The 17486-nt window shown below is 38.9% G+C and overlaps 1 protein-coding gene across 2 annotated transcripts in view; it reads left to right on the top strand.

The window, feature by feature from the left end:
• The window catches only part of LRBA (LPS responsive beige-like anchor protein), a 399174-nt gene that overhangs the window by 345231 nt on the left and 36457 nt on the right, over positions 1 to 17486 (top strand). For both annotated transcript variants that reach the window (XM_085313166.1, XM_085313167.1), the window contains exons 49-50: positions 12598 to 12687; positions 15977 to 16169. In XM_085313166.1, the coding sequence (XP_085169292.1) occupies positions 12598 to 12687; positions 15977 to 16169 (283 nt within the window). The remainder of the gene's footprint in view (positions 1 to 12597; positions 12688 to 15976; positions 16170 to 17486) is intronic.

The following is a 17486-nucleotide window of genomic DNA, read 5'->3' on the forward strand; positions in this document are numbered from 1 at the left end:
GAGAAGGATGCTTTCACCTTTCTTTCTTCCTCTCRGTAGGGTTCAAGGTTTGCAGATTTAAATCCTCTCAGTTGTAGTAGAAAATACAGTTTTATTTGCAAACCTAAGATAATCAGAAGCTTCTGTATACTCTTAGTTGCAAGTTACTAAGGCTTATGCATCATATGGAAATAATAGCATGTGTTTAAACCTAGCTGGTGTGAGAGAATATCCGCTGCTTCGCCCGGAGCACGTCAGTACTGAGAAGCCCGTGATGCGTGTGTTTCTAAAGTATCTTCACAGAGACAGCGAATAGGTATTGGTGACCTAAGTCGTCAGGAAAGGCCACACACAGAACAAGAGTGGAAGGAACTGAGGAGTGGAGGAGTTTAGGTTAATGCAGAATTTCCTTAGGTCTCCTAAACGGCTCCAACTGGCACCTTTATTTTTATAGGCAGTCAGGTTATATATATTACAAGAAGGAAACACTCGTCTAGGAAGGAAAACTACTTGATTAAAACCATATTCTAACTTTCTTTTTTTAAAACTGAAAACGTAGAACTTTTACATCCTTTCATACTGCTGTGAACAATTTTTTTCCTGCCATTCTTTCTGCCTATGGGAATAAAGGAAGGAAAGTATTTTGAAAGGATCTGACTGCTATAATAGAAAATTTTAAACTAAAATGCAAACCATGGGCCACATGCTACCTTTTGGCAGATAAACCCTGGGGAGTGCAGAGCTTGCATAATTCAAAGRCAGATCTCGGGGGGAGCGGAGCAGATCAAGAGGGGAGGGTTTGAGCTGGAGCCAGGGGGGAAGGGAACCACAACCAGGGGAAGCAAGGCAAGAGACCCAGTCCATCTCCTGGCATATCTGTGCACATCTCACCCCTGCAGAAACTGTTCCTTCGTCCTCCTCTTTTTTTCTTCTAGCTACTTCAGCAGYGTTCTCATTGGCTCTGACCTTTGTGCTTGCGTATCTTGCTGAAGGAGGTTACAACTGCAGAGGGAAGTTACTGTTCAGTTGAGAAGCAGTAAATATCCCTTCTCTTTCCTACGGAGAATGTGGATGGTGCCAGGAGAGGTGTGCTGTATTGCTGCCTGCCATTGGCTCCACCTTGAGCAGCACATTTTGAGCTATGGAAGTCCTGCAGCCAGCATCTGCCCTAGGCGGGCTTCCTTGCTGTCCCCGTGGGAGAGGCAAGTAGTCGCGGTTGTGCAGATAAACATCCGTCGGCCCCTCTGGAGGGAATTCAGGTCACTTCCTTCTTGCTTGTCACAAATTCTGCTCTCATTTGGAGAGGAAAAAAAAAGAATTAGTTCTGAGCCATTCAAACAGCTRTTTGAGAGGTGAAGCATGATCTACAGAAAATAATTTGGATCTTGGGCTGATTTTCGGGTATTGCATTATTGCAATAATTACTTCTTGGTCAGAAGAATAGAACTTTCTATTGTCTCTGACATGATCTAGCAAAGGATGATCGTGAATCTAGGTGGCACTCAGATTATTAATTAAAAGCCTACTGATGTCCCTGTGTGACTAGAATAAACCCTGGACATGCCTAAACTGCAGGAAAGAGAATGAAGTTAACAGCGTGAAGGCAAAATATTACTTAGAGAACAAGTCATCAGTTAGCTATAGGAATCTCTGAGCCTCAGGAATTATGCTAGATTTTTTTAACCATATTTATGAAAAAGCACATGAGCATATTCTTTAAATACATTTTTTTAATATCATACGCCATGACCAGTGTAGTCAATAATTAAGAAAGAGTGATGAATTGAAGATTAGCAACAGTGGTTTGCAAAAAATGATTAAAAAAGTCCCATCCCCATATACTTTCCTCGAGAAGTGATCTGCCTGTAGTAAATCAACAAGATGCAACTGAGATGACTCAGTTGTGTTAGATTTCGTCCTTCGAAGACRAGGCACCATTTTGTAACACAAAAGTAGTCTGTTTAAAGTTAGGAAGCACAGCTTGTGCCGTTCTGTTGGCACCTTTCTTTCTACTCTTGATAGTGCGTTTCCATATGAACTGAGGAGTTTCAAAAATCAAGAATTGTGAAGAATCAACTTGGACATAGCATTTGGTATGTTATTTGAATGTGTCRCTTCTGATTATATAAAGAGAGGAAATAATTCTTTTATTTTCTGTCTTATGGCATATGGTATGAATTATTTCATGGATAATAGTTTTTAGATGTTACCCCAGATTAATATCTTTAGGTAAGTTTGATGCATCTTAGACCTAGCTCTTATGAGTCTAATTTTATTTTTAAATATTTATAGTTTGAGAGACTTCTGTGCTTTCCAAAAGAAGCTACAAGGATGTTTAGTTTATATGACCCCAGTTTCATGACAGCAGTAGCAGATCTGATATCTTATCCCAGMGAAAGCATTTTTGGCCTCTCTTTTAGCTGTGTTCATGGTGGGAGTTAATAGCATATTTAAGCTCTAACTCAGCTGGAGAACTCTGACAGCAGTGAATCTTTCACAGAGTATAAACACAATTTGTATTTATAGCATAGTTAACATTTACTAAATAGTTGGGAAAATGATCAGTCTGTTTTTAGCAGGTTGGGCACCGTCTTTGTTGTGGCTGCAGCGAGTTTTATAAAGTAGGATAAAGTGATTACAAAACACTGTCACGGAACAGTAAATTTAGCAGCGTTGAATTCAGTAAGTAAAGAATTCGTGCAGGCAAAATTGAAAGTATTGTAGAAACAATCTCTGAATCATCTCTGGCCAGAAGTGTGCTGCACAGATGGTACGCTTCACGTTGTACAGCGCCCGAACAGTGTGAAAAGCCAAGTAAATGTTAAGAATTGATCTAGTTTTAATTGAAAATCGGTATTAAAATATCGTTTATGGAATCAGACTTAGGAAGACTGTTTTCAAAGTAAGCTTCCTGATGTAATGGCTAAGCAGAGGTGGACTTGTCAGGTGCCAGCGAACCCAGGCCCTGATCTTTTCCCGTGCAGGTACCCAGAGAAGCGTTGTGGGGCGCAGGTAGGCCGTCGGCACCGCGGCTCCTGCAGGAGTCGGGGCCAGCCCCTCTGCGCGAGGGGAGTCTCCCACACGGAGACGGGTGTTTCCGTCGGGTGCAAGGAGCATTAAAATAGCAGGAGCATAATTAAYGCCACTGCTTCGTATCATTTACTGTTAATTCTTGCATCTCATCTCGCACTGTGGTCTGTCTGTGGTGCTTGAATAAACAGGCAAAATGAGTGTAGGCAAGGATTTACGGTGGTATTTGGGAGGTGTGGCACTCCTTTGATTCCATTTAACCCGCTGTTTGACATGACTGACGAATGGCGTTTTATTGCCCTTTGTCTTAACTTACGTATTTACTCCAGGGCTTAGAAACAGGCATAAAAGTATTCAGCTAAATTTCAGTCCAGCAAGAGATTTGACCTGAATGTTCTCTTTRTGGTTGTTACAGAGTGGATTCTAATTTTATTTGGTGTTTCTGCTGATSCATCCGGTGCCAAACAGAATAATATTTTAGAGTTAGCTAAGGGTAGAACTGAGATGCCTGATGTGTAAGAATTAAAAAAATGAAAATCAGAACAACTGCTTTCACTTAGAATTGCAAAGCTTTTTAGGAGGAGGTAACTCATGTAAATTAGTTCTTCAACTCTGTGTGCTTGTTTTCTCAGCCCCTGATTGAAATTCAAAGAGTAGAAATTTTCCGTGCAGTCAGTTCCCTTACCTCTTCTTGCTTGACCTGTCTTGTGGATCTATCAGAGCCAGAGAGGGCTTGAGACCCCCTGAGCTCTTTGCATTTTCATTCGTGCCTGGCTGGTCAGTCTCGGATATCTGACATACTTGGCCAGTGTAAAATGAGAAAATGTAATCAAAAAGGTAAACAAGCGGTGGAACAAAGCGATGCTCATAATTTTCCAGAAATAACYTTTTTTCTACTTTATTTTTAACCTTTTACCTTTTCTTCTACAATATGTGGAAAGAATGAGAAACTGCTGTTACCATACACTGATCAGCTAGCCTTGAATCAGAGGCAGATTGCCTACAGACATTTCATGATTTTTTGTATCATCAGCATACTTAGATTATATTCAGTTTCTTTGTACAGTCTCATCAATATCTATTTTGACTTTGATAGTAATTGGGAAACTACAGATTTTTGTTTTGAATATTTTTTATTGTATTTGTTTATTGTAATCTAAAGTGCCTAGCTCCTAAGTGTTCCCCCTGTGTCTGCAGATGTGGTATGTATTTACCAAACTCTATCATAATAGTTATTATTTACGTTGTATTAGAAAAATAGCTGCTTCTGCAGTGAGAGTACTTGAGGTCATGCTGGAGATGCTTTTCCTCATTCAGTGTCCARAAACCATGTGGCAGTTAGACTTTGCAGTTCGGTAGATGATGAAGAAAAAGTTAATTCATTGCAGTAGAAAACTAAAATTACTATTTTAACTGTTCTCAGAAAACAAATAGTTTGAACTTGTAGATTGTATAAAAGCCTTTCTTAGCCTAGCAAAATRAGTTACCTAGTTTCTTTTTTACAGTTACAGATTTTAAAACATCTGATCATGCAAGACTTTTTTAAAAAAGAAATGAGATGTTGGGTTTTTACATCAGGATATTAACTTTCTTCAGTTTGGAATGTTTTGGTTTTAGTGAAGCTTTTCTATTTAAAGGACAGAAACGTTATCAGTAATGATGCATTGCGATGGAATGGAAACAGATTGGAGCAGATCGCTTTTTTCCAAAGAAAAAAGGTTTTAGATYGGAAAATTTGAAGTCAGCTGAGTAGCAAATAGATTATGTGAAAGAAGTAAGTTTTAAGAATTATATATAGCTATTTAAAGGAGTGATATTGTAAGTGAATGAATAATACGGGAAACTGGTGAGGTTTCAAGATATTGCATATGGGAAAGATACTATTTCTATGTGATGTTACTGATTTTAAATGGAAGCAATGAGCTGTTATTTTGAAATCTTCAGTTACTGTACTGAATAGAGAATTAATCAATTTTGTTCTTGGTGCTCAAATAAAATTGAGACTACTGCATTTTTAAAAAATAGCCCGGAGTGGCTTATGGTTTTTTGCTTGTACTGAAGTTTGCAGGTCTTTAGGTTTGTCTTGCTGTCTTTTTAGACTCTTCTCCCTTTTTGTTTTGTCAGTCTCTTTGAAGTAGTACCAGACCTGTTTTTCTAGTTCTAGTTTTTTTTTTATCTGCTCCTTTCCAGTAGCCAGAGATTTAGGTGTTTTGAATGAGCACATCAGTGCTCCAGACAGAGATACTGTTTGAAATTATCCATGAACCCAGTGCCTCTGAACATTATTGAGTGACATTTGTTTCTGTTGGTTGTGTCTGCTCCGACTAACTGGTTTCTTTCAGATTGGCAGCTGGGATTACGCTGTGCTAGATGGACAGCCGCATGAACTGGAGCTTGCAGGAAGGCTGGCCTAGGCCTCTGTTTAATATGCCTGGAATGCACGTATTCAGATTGGAGCAACTCTGATGGCCCTGAGGGGGAGTCTCCTCGTTTTTTCACAAACTGTGATTACTTCCCGTTTTACTTTAATGACTGCCATGTAATTGCCAGACTAATTTGTCTGKACAAAAATGTTTAATCTTCTTGTTTCTCACAGAAAATTTCTTAATGGAGTTTAGGAGCTGGATTAGTGTTTTGTTTTTAAAGGCATAGTTGCTCCCTTACACACTTTTCTGTGATGTGAGCAGAAAAAGTAGCACTCGTATGTTGAATCCTAAATAGCTTTAAGAAAAAAAAAAAAAATCCAGTATGCCTCATGGTATCTGTAGTAAGTTTGGATCTGAAAAATAATGAGCAGTTAAGACTAGTGCCTTCCACACAGGCAACTGGASTGCCTTGAGAAGACAGGCAGAAGAAGCTTAACTAAGAAAATAATAAGAGATTTTACAAGTGATGTGTTTCTTGGAAGGAGGCTACAGGGAGGGAAAAGAAATCTGTGCTTTGTTTATATTTGATGGCTCTCATTTCTACCTTTATGTATCGTGCTCAGTTTTGTTACACGTACCCTAATGTACTGCAGCAGGCAGGGGTTGTGCACTTCTTGCTTCCTAACAAGTGACTGGTGTGCATTAGGAATGTCACCCTCTGCAGGTTGTTGACAGTATTTCTGCCCACACTTCTGCTCTGAAACTATAAACCTATGTTACTTGAACAGAGGTAGTAACATTAGCTGCCTGCAGTAGTAATCCTTTACATTCTGCTTAGTTAACAGAGGGTATATAATAAACATTTTGCAGATCATRGAGAACATTTTAACAACCATAGAGAATAGTATGTAACTCTTGATCTCGTAGTTTCTTCAGTCTTTCTTCCCTCCTTACTCGCTTMCCTCCCCAGCAGCTCGTTAGGTTTGCAAAGGTATTGTAGGCACGTTTTCCTTACAACAGTACAGTAAAGCAGTCATTAAATTAATGGAAAAAAACTTGAAATGGTTCACTACAGAAGGGTTGGTTTGTGAAGTTTAAAAAGTAGAAGACTTTCTGTTTTGATGTGATTGCTCATTTTATTTTTAAAACAGTGGATGCAAGTGTGTGAGTTTATGATACTAACACTTGAGTGCTGTATTTTTTCCTGGGTGAAGTGTAGTGCAATATCCCCAGGGCAGGTGTACAGCCAACAAGCATATACCTTGTTTCTGAAAAGTGTTTTGCTATTTTTTGCAATCTTGATCTACCGGGAATTGTTACAAAACAACAGGACATGGTACTACGACGAGCTTCTCTTCTGTAATCTTTAGCTTATTTTCAGCAATTTTATCTAATTGTTATGAATCCTGCTTGTTCTCTGGTTAGTGTTATCTGACTGTAGTCCTTGAGGAATTTAACTAAGAGCCTTRCTGTAGCACTGTGAGTAACTATCAGGTCAGAAAAGGTTTTCTGATCACTTGTTATCAAAGCTTGATTTTAATCACYGTCCCATGGGGAAAGGAGCCAGTCAGTTAGCCCCTGAGCCATTTAGCTTCACTGGCTGAAGGGAAACCTGTCAGATATTCTGTGTTCTCTGGTGCTGTAAAGCAACATCTGGGTGGAAAGAAAGGGAAAGCAAGTAATCATAATTGCATTTCGCTCAAGCCGATAGAAATCACTGAGGAACATGTGTGTAAACCTTTTTGAATATTGAAAAGTGAGGTAGGAACGGTGGAGAGCCAAAGTAATTATTTTTGCAAGGACTGTTATTTTCTGGATGTAAATGCAGGGTGGAGAGTGGGAGGGTAAACCCAAAACCTTTGCTGTCCCTAATACATATACTGAAGGAGAATATATTACATTGCATGGTGTTACTTCGTCTGGGCTTTCAAATGTTTGGCATTTAACTCCTAGTGATTTGAGAATTACTGAAAATATTTGCATGTAGATTTGTAAAGGCAGAGAGTAGCCTTCAATTTTCCAAGTCAGTCCATTAGCTTGTAGTAAGAATGACAGGAGAATAACTGCTGTTGCTGTTCAAACTGCTTTCAAACTGCGGCATGCATTTTGACATGGCTACGCTGTGGCTGTTGGACTCTTCAGACGCTTTGGTGTTTTGTGTCTGAGCATGCATGATGGGAACAACTCTTCGCTAGGTTCTTTAAGGGCCTTTAAATCTGTAGTTAAATAGCGTGTGTGTTACCTTTTCCTTCTGTGGGCCTTCCTTTCAAAATCTGGGTTTAAAACTTAGAGACCATTTCATTCTTTCTCTGTGACACTCACTGCACTTCCCCCTTCCCCCTCCCACCCTCCTATTTAATTTTATAGTTCTTTCAGACATAAACATGAAAAAAAGCAATTTTGACTTAGTTTCTGAGTGTTGCTGCAAAGAAAAGTAACAAACATCTGTTTTTACCTTAACTGCGTCCATATGTTCAACCTCCCCATCACCCCTCCTTCCCCAAAAATTTACAGCCATATTTGGTGGGTACTGCGTACTGTTGAATTAACTTTCTTCGCAGTTAGATTAGAGGGTAGATTCAAAGACTGAAAATGTCTGTGCTAAGCAGTGGCCAAAAGCTACATTATAGCTAAGCCAAGTTTTCATTTGTTTCTCCCTCTTCCTCTTCTAATTTGCTTCCCTATTTCCCCCTCTCTTTCTCTGCGCCTCCTCACACCCCCCAAAAAAGAGGTGATCAGGAGATTTTAGGAACAGATTAAGGTGGTAATCAGATAAATTTTAACTTGTGAAATTTGCTTGACACTTTTATGTTTATAAATTAATTAACATTTGAGAAATGGTATTTATCATATAAATATGTGGTTTGTGATGCGTATTGTGTGGATTATTGTAAAGGATTAGTTAGCTTGTTTCATTTTATTACTTCTGGTTGTAGCATCTGGAACAATTCTGGTCTTACCAAGTTTTGTTGCTGTAAAGGATTAACAGGAAGAAGGCTGTTTTACTGAGATATTTGAGAAGCAGTGAAACAAAATGTTGAATGATACTATCTTTTATTTTGTGGTATGCAGCATGCTTTCAGAGATAAGAGTGTGTGGTACTAAAGGTATCCTTCAAACAAAGGTTATTCCTTTCCAGTTACACGATGCCTTTAAGAAAAATTATACTAGTTATGCAGATTTCCCATGTATTTTTTACCTACAATGATTTACATCCTTATACGCTCTAGGGAGATTCAGCAATGTGAGAATACATAGCCTTCCTCTGCCACTAGAAGAAGCTGGCTGTCTCTTAGTAATACTGACTAATGCTATTAGTAAGTTTTCAAGAAAATGAAATTAGAAGCTGGGCTATAATTTGTTAGAAAGTGAGTTGATGACTTGTTGACTGGTAGTCAATTTRTTGTATGCTCTCAGGTGAGTGGTAAGGTTTTTTTCTTTAAAGGAAGTATTAATTATCTCTCTGAGGAAAGGATTGTCTGCTCCTAGCTGATTTTCTTTGACAGGTTGAACAAAACTCTGACTGACATCTGGTGGCTAAAATGCCCTATATTTTTTTTCTCTTGTTATCCAAACTGGAAGGGAAGGCCCCACTATCACAGGTTTCTGCTGGTGGAGGGAGATCTTGCATTTTTCTGTGTAGAAGAGACTGAGAGCTTATCCAAACATGTACTGTTGATGTTTGGATTGATTTTGAGTGCAATCAGGATAAAGAAGTAGTCATCTAGGGGTGCTAGTGCAATGTCTTGGTCATAATGAAGAAGTCTTGAAGCCAAAGAAAAAAAATCTTCGCTTTTCTCCTGCTAATTAAAAGGAATGCAAGAAGTTGTTATACTGAAGTCTAGCTGCTGTGTCTGGTTGTAATTGTCCAAGCATTGTTGCCTTGATTTGTACTCAGCAGTTTTACAAATTTCTCTGAAAATGTGAGCGCCCACAGATAACAATATTCATACCTGTGTTCTGTGTATAGTTCTGATGTTTTAGCAAACCTCGTTACCCTTTGTAGCACATGATCAGAATTTTATTTTTCCTTGTTCCACTGGCTAAAAGGGAATGATGTGTCAGTGGGCTATTACTTTCCTGAAAGTGTACGTCTTCGCATTTCTGGGAGGACCAGATGGAACCTAATGAGTCTAAAAAGCTTGTCTGTGCCTGAACTGCAAATCCAAAACTCTAGTTTGGCATCTAGTAGATCATAAGCATGGACACAGAAACTCTCTGTTAAAAACTGAAAATCGAGTTTGATGAGAGATTTTCTGCAAGAGCATGAGGGGTATGTGTGTGGTCTGCATAGAGTTTGTGGTTCCTCCCCTAAGAGCAGCTTTGGCAAGATCATTGTCCGGTTGGTCAGGAGTTTTACCAGTTCCTGCAGAAAGCCAGTTGAGTGAAAATGGGCAGATCAGAGCAATGTCTATTTACTTGCAGGTTGAGTGGATTACTTAATATTTATTTTTAATATCCCAGAGGGATTCGCTTCTGCACAGAGGTTGGGTGGGAGATGAATAGCTGCTCTGCTGCTGCTGTTGTGTGGTCTAGGAGTGCGATAATGTCTGGCATCGTGCGAGCTGAGCAGTGGGAGCATAGCTATGACTCTTCCTGTTTTTATGTTGCTAGATAGCTGTGAGCTTCTCTGAGATTTGGACTGTGGAAAATAGCTTTCAGACCACTGATCTTTCATTGACTGTAGTAATTATAACATCTAAATTTTGCTCTAAGTCAGTATATGTTCTTGTTACGGTGATTGTATTTAAAGTGCTCTGCATTAATATATCATATCTGGAATTTAATTTTTCCTTTCTTAGTACTGACTCTGTAGATGGGAGTATAGTTTATAGAGGTAGCATCCTGTAATGGGAGTGGGAATTAAAGGACATGCCAAATTTCATGAGTAAGACAAAACTCTGACTCACTTTAAATGCTGAATATGGGCTGTGTGGAAGTGGATGCTTCTATATTGACTGTAGGACAAAATAAAAGGAAGTTTACAAGTCTGAAGCTTATTATTTCTTCCTCTTATTCATTATATTTTTAATTTTATCTAGAAGACATACATGAAGTTACACCTCAAGAATATTTTACTCATTTTGGATAATAATTGGGAAATATATTTGATAGGAAGTAATTGGGAGAGCCTATAGACTGTAGTAAAATTTTAACATGCATGGAATAACTTGAATCCAGGGTTGTCCAAGCACTGGCCCTCTATGTTCTTCTGGTCTACTCTCAGTGCAAAAAAAGAATTCCTATCTGCTGTTAAAAATATCCCAATCAACCTGCAAGTAAATGTAAGTTAATCCTTTTAATCTGGATATTTTGAGACAAGCAGTTTCTCATGGAAACAGTAGAGTTATAGACCAGTGTGATGTTATTTTGCCTCATCTCTTGAGGGATCTCAAATTCTGTGCCCTTGAAGTCTCTAGCCACCAGACCCAGCCTCGAATTTTGATGTAGCATCTATAGTCACTGGGAAGGGGAATATGATGGGCTTATTGAGCTTTGCTGTTTCATGAACCTGATACTGCTATTGCTCAAGAAGTTCTCATTGAATCTCCTCATTTGCATGTCAAATTATGGCCAGGTTTTTGATACAGTTGCTTATTGAGCAGTTACAATACCGTAGGACTGCTTGAAGATTAAGGTGCTTCCCAGCGTGGGGAAGAGTGTTAGACCCTCCATAGAGTCACTAAAACTCTTATTCTGGTGAGTTAGGTATTTCAAAAACCCTTCCAAATGTAGTAAGATCAAGTGTTTTGGATGACATGTTTCCCGTCTTCCTTATTTTGATGATCTTAAAGCCTCAAGTGCATTCCACTTTCGGTTTTGTTCTTTCTTTAGCAGGACTGTGTTAAGTGTACCAGTAATAATCTTTATTATTTTCTAAAAATAATTGKTTTTAAGAATAAAATCAGCATGTTCACCATTTTCTCAAGATCACCTTTTTCTTGAAAACTCTAATGGGTAGTAAAATAGCACATGCCACATAAGCATGAGGACCCTCAAGGCATACTGAAATTGTTGAACCACAGAAAGAAGAATCTCAGAGAAAGCAAGCATAATATACTAAAAGCTAAAGAAGTGTGGAGTGGTTTTGTCTTTTAGCGTTTAAGTGCTCCACTTGAAACCCTTTATAGAGACCTCATTTTCAGGAGACTTCCATTGAAAATAGGACTTGCTGATGCCTCAGGTACTCAACATCACTAGATGCTTTTTGAGAGTGTAGGGCTCAAAGCACTGTCAAATTAACATACAACAAAGAAATCAAAATATTTGTGTGTATGCAAACTGTTAGATCGCAGTGAATGCAAGGTAATTGGACTTAGTTTAGCTCACAGTAAAAGATTCAACCTAAACTGAATTACTTCAGATTTTCTATAGGATTAATGTGATCCCAGGAATAGTACAGGGCCTTGGCTGATAAGAGATAACTTGTTAAGTTTTGGTTGTTTGATTTTGTATTTGAGTCACCAGGCCCATAACTAGTTGAACATGTATAGGCAAGAAGTGTAAGTTCGTATTTACATAATAAAGCTCATACTTTACTGATTTCAGAATAATTATCTTTAAGACATCACTAAGCGTGAGATTGCATTTTCATATAGCACCTATGAAGAAAGTGCTAAAGTATGTTGCTGAAGATTTAGAGAAACCTTAAAAAAATGGTGCTGCATCTTCAAGTTCTCCTTCAATTGTATTTAAAATTAGTCTTTTTATCAGTAGTTTAATACATCCTAAAATTGTTTCGTTTCTCTGAATAAAGATAAAATTCCAAAAAAGCTCAATGTAGTTTTCATTGCAGTTATTGCTAAGAAACTGGGAAACAGAGTTTAAAGAAAAAATAAACACTTTCTCAGTACCTATAGAAACTTTTTTAAAAATAGCTTTTGTTTTTAAGTTATGATGCAAACAGGATAAGCCAGTGTTAGAAAGGAAAAATGGAGCCAATAAAGAGGGTTTCTGATTATAATAGCTGGTTTCTGTTTAATATCATTGAGCAGGATGAGGTTTTGCAGAGGTTCTCATGGAAATAGCATCCACAGTACTAAAATGATTACCTCATTCTTAGTACCAGTGCCAAGCACTTAGCCCCACAGTGAACACACGGGGTTGATTTTCAACATGAAACAAGCCAGAAGTGTGGAATGACATTTTCAGGTGACAGTTATRGTTCTATTGCCTGTAATTAGCACCTCTTAACATGCAAACCTGCCTGTGCCCTTTCCAGGCTGTTGAAGCTCAGATACGAAGTTTTGGACAGACCCCTTCCCAACTGCTCATAGAACCGCATCCTCCAAGAAGTTCTGCCATGCAGGTTGTAAGTACCACGTTAACTCTTTGTGACCGACCATTTTGCTCACTTCCTTTGCTTTTTTCAAGTTGCTGTGCCTGCTACTTTGCTTTTCTTTTTTGTGGTCATGGAATTGGGTTATTAAAAATAGCAGATGAGTTATGAGTTTGTGAGTCTTTTAGTGTATGCACTCCTTAACTGTTACTTTATTTATTGCTAAAAGGATTGTTTTGATTCCTAGTACAGCCATTTTTTGTCAGTATAATCTAAGAACACTTCATCAGTTTATTTTGTTAATACCATACCTGTACAGGTGAGAGCCAGTCATCGTGGAGACAATTTAGATAATCTTTGGCAGACTCCCTGAGAGGCATGGATTTAGGAGGTGGAACTTCCTTGTCTTTTCCCTCAGGCATAGATTTTCCCCTACAACCAGGGTTACTAGGAATTCATGAGCTGAAACTTGCATAGCAAAGAATGTGACTAAATGTGTTTTGCAGTAAAGCTAGGGTGATAAAATCCAGGCAGTGAGCATTAACATGCTTTCCCTTTTACCTCTACTTGTGTCTAATATAATTTTATTATACAAACTATTATTTTATTACTGATTACTTTCCATATCACGTTGTGTGCAGTCTCGAGTCTAAAATATCATTTGTGTTGTCACAGATCCAGAGCTAAGTATGTTAAGTGATACTGTGACAAGTGGAGCAAATGGTTTGCTAATTCACAACTTTTTCAAAAYGTTACATTCCCTTGCTGCTAAGACAGGCGTTTTATAATGAAATACAGAAAAGGAGATTTTCTTCTTGTTTATTCTGTAAACTGTATATCCTACTCTGATGGACTAGGGTTATTAGATTAAAAACCTATCTGAAAAGCAAGAACCTTTAGAGAAGCTCCACAAAACCCTGAAATTTTTGCGACGTAACTTCCAAAGCAGGTGCGRTAGAAGTCTAAGAAATGTAAGCTTTTTTGTCAAATTGAGCTGCTTGCCTGTGTCAAGCGTAAACGTGCCACGTGGGGTACCTGAGGCTGGCCCCGCCGGCCCCCGCTCTCCCGGCAGCCTTACGCCTCGGCGAGCGTGCTGTAGGCAGCCGCCTGCTCTGGAGTCCCGCGCGCTGGGGGCCCGTGGTCGACCGCGCTGCTCCGGGCCGGGCTGCCTCGCACCTAGCGTCCCAGCGCGGGGRAGAGGCGGCAGCCCGCTGCGGGGGGCTGCCGCGTGCTGGCCGGCACAGGAGCCCTGCGAAGAGGGACGCGCGGGAGCCCAGGCGCCCTCGCCGCGCCGCGCTGCACGCCGCGCTGCACGCCGCGCTGCACGCCGCGCGTCCCCCTCGGCTCTTGCCCCTGACTTACAGCGACTGGCTTCAGGAAAGGGAGAGGCGTGAGGAGCTGATCGTCAGCACGTTTGTGAGATCCGTTGTTGTATAAATACATTTGACGCCACTAGGCAGTTTGTGTGGTTTTTATCATAATATTTTTCATGATAGTGAATTAGTAAATATTGAGTATGTAATGGAAGCGATTAAGCTCTGTGATGTTAACTGTTTGTAGCTCCTGGGGTTTTTTGGGCTGATGGGCTCACACACAAACAAAACCTTAGCCCYCCACTTATTTTGACCACTTTTGCCGTTATTAGTGCATAAAAATTTTTATAGTGCAGTATTTTAAGCTTTTTAGAAGTAGTTTTCGTCTTTCCTGGAGCTGAAAGACAGCAGGGGTATTTTCTCCGTCGCCAGTCTGAATGCTTTTTAGTTGCGCTATTTACTAAGTTTTTTGTTTTCATGTGTGTGCGCGTGTACACATGAGTACAACCAAATTGAAAGCTACCACGTGCTGTGTTAAGTGCACAAGCCATAATATACACCAGGTGTAGTAATTAGCAGTCACACGAAGGCTGCCTATTTGTCTGGTTTTGCTGCTGTTGCTGTATCCCCCTGTGTTTTCCACCATCAGATAGCTGGATTTAATTGAGGCCACATCAGATGAGGCATTACTGACACCTTTAATTGAATGAGCATCCAGGGAGGATTAACTCATAATATTGATTGGCTTTTAGCCACTTGCTCAGAAGGGTGTCTGGGTAGCTTATTAGTTGCTTTTATTTACACCTTTATGCAAAGACTGTAAATAGGAATTCATAGAGCAATATGTTTTTTTAAGTACTCTTAATAACTTTTTAAAAAGGAGTGATAATAAAAATGCAAATGTATTTAATTTTTTTATTAGTTCTGTATAAATATACATTAAATGTATGCACTTACATACACATACATGTAGTGAAATATTGCAGGTGGAAAATAGCCAAGAACACTTCATTAGTGTTCTAATTCAGTTATTAGAAAAATACAAATACTAGAGGAATATGGCTAACAGTAGCTAGGATGATTGTAATTCTGCATCTTAACGGATTTCTCTTCTTTACTGCACAGCACAGTCACAAACTCATTAAATTCTGCTTCTCCTTCATGCATTTGACATCCAGATCTAAGATCCTCAATATTTTGTTTCAATATTTGCAACGTTATTAGAGATCTTACCTTAAAAGCTATTACTCTACTTACTAAATTTAAAAAATAAAACCTAAAAATACTGTGTTGAAAATGAGAGTCTGGATTCATTCCTTCCCTTACATATTTCAAAAAACAGTGTAGGATAGTGTCTGTGGTCCAGTCCACTTTATATTCTTTACAACTGCGTTTAATTATATTTGTCCTTTGAAACACATTTCAGTGAAGTCTTCAGCTTTGCATTCATAAATCTTATTTTTGTACATCAGAAATTTATACAGAACATATATCTAGTGTATGTGTGTATCTGTTTATTTTAATGTGCTTTTATGTTCTCATCTGGCTTGTAAAGAATTGTAGTCTGCCAATTTAATGCAACTTGAGACAATCTCTGGGAGCAGGAATTTCTTTTGCTCACTTTTTTTTTTTTTTTTTTTTCAGTTCCCTCCTCTTTTGGCATTACTTTCCTTTACACACTATCTCTGCAGATATGAAGGAGAATTCTTTTGGCAGAGACAGGCAATTGGAAACTTTYAGTGTAATCTGCAGTGATCTGCAGCGAAGTTTGAATATAGACACCCCCTGGTCAGCAAGGCTCTCAACTTACTTGTGTACATGAAGGAGGTCTCCCTGAAATTGTTGTTTCCACTAGTCTGTCTACTATTACTGCATTTGCTTTCACTACAGCTGCTATTGGAGCACRTGTATTTTAATCCAATCTTCCTTCTCTTGTCCTGTCCTGTCTTTTCTTTTCCCCATGTTTTCTCTTCCCGTGTATTTTGGTTCTTGTTGTGTGCACTCAACAGTATCTCCTCCTGCAGAGCCCGTTGATGTTCACAGACCAAGCTCAACAGGATGTTATAATGGTTCTCAAGTTCCCATCCAACTCCCCGGTTACTCATGTAGCTGCCAACACCCAGCCTGGCCTGGCCACTCCTGCGGTGATCACAGTTACTGCAAACAGGCTATTTGCTGTAAACAAGTGGCATAATCTTCCTGGTAAGTAAATTCTAGTAAATAGCATAAGAAGTCACTGCCACCAAGTAGTATTTCCATTGTCTGTTCAAAATCTGCTGTAGAAATGGTTTGAGTTTTAAGTATGAGGTCCAGTTCTTTGGCACAGCATGCTTATGGTTTCTCCATAAGGTCACTCGAACAATTGGGTGGTGAGGTGTGTAGTACACAAGTAACAACAAGCTATTCAGAAAGATAACTCTTTGCAGGCATCAAGCAATATGCAAGAAGACAAAAACAATATATCGCTATTATATTATAATAAACGGTCACACTTGTCCTCTTGAATTTGTTTTCCAGTCAGATGTCCAGATGATGGAAGCCTGAAGGGCATCATGTCTCAGGCAGGTTTTAAAACACGCACAACTTGCCTGAAATCTGTTCTGCTAGCTTTTTCTTGTTGATTATGAAAACTATGACCTAATCTTAAAGCCATTCAATCTGTATTAGAAGATAAAAATACRTGGGAAGTCCGTATCTTCTAAGTTAAACATCCCAAAGTTATTAGGTGCTCATATATTTGCCAGTATGAAAGAAAAACAACGTATTCATATTCATAGCAAACAATCAAATTAATTATCTTTAAAAAATGTGTTGAACTTGAAAGTATAGCCACTCTGTTTTCAATTCCAATATCCTCTAATCCTTAAGGGGACTCATCCCCCTTGCCTAACTATGACAGCCTCAAGCCTTGAGCTCTGAAAGGTAGTTTATTTCTTGTGCTCTGCAGTAAATTCCTATCTGGTCAAAGGCTTTTCAACAAAGGGGAAAAAGGGCTTCTACTTAAATAACTTAAATAGAAGATATTTGCACCAGAGTGGTGCTTGCATCTCTGAAATTCTTGCTAAGAAATTTGTACCCATGGCCCTCGATTACATTTAAAAAAAAGCCAGATGACTCCCACACTTTTTTGCTAACTCTTACAAATTACCTCTCAACATTGTGCGAATAGAAACATTTATGTGTCCCTGCCCCCAACAAGAAATGCTTAAAAAAAGAGATGGGAAGGAAGTGAGGAGGAGAGGCTTGTCTAGTTAACAAGTCTTGAGCAAAAACTATTGATGATGCTCTTGTCATTTGTTTGGAAGGAGGAGGATAACATCCTCTTATACCTTAGATATGTGACCTTGTGCAGATAGGCCTCAGACTTAAAAAAAAAATAAATAAATAAAAAAAATAAAAAAAAGGAGTCATGGGAAGAGAAGTCTTAAAGTGGTAGGAATTGATTTTGGTTTCCTCATGAGGCTGCTGGCTGATGATTTGTGAGCAAGCAACCAGTTGGTATGAATAGTAACCTTCATG

Source organism: Rhea americana, unplaced genomic scaffold, assembly GCF_003343005.1.
Source record: "Rhea americana isolate MKP2758 unplaced genomic scaffold, rheAme1 scaffold_38, whole genome shotgun sequence".
Classification (NCBI taxonomy): domain Eukaryota; kingdom Metazoa; phylum Chordata; class Aves; order Rheiformes; family Rheidae; genus Rhea; species Rhea americana.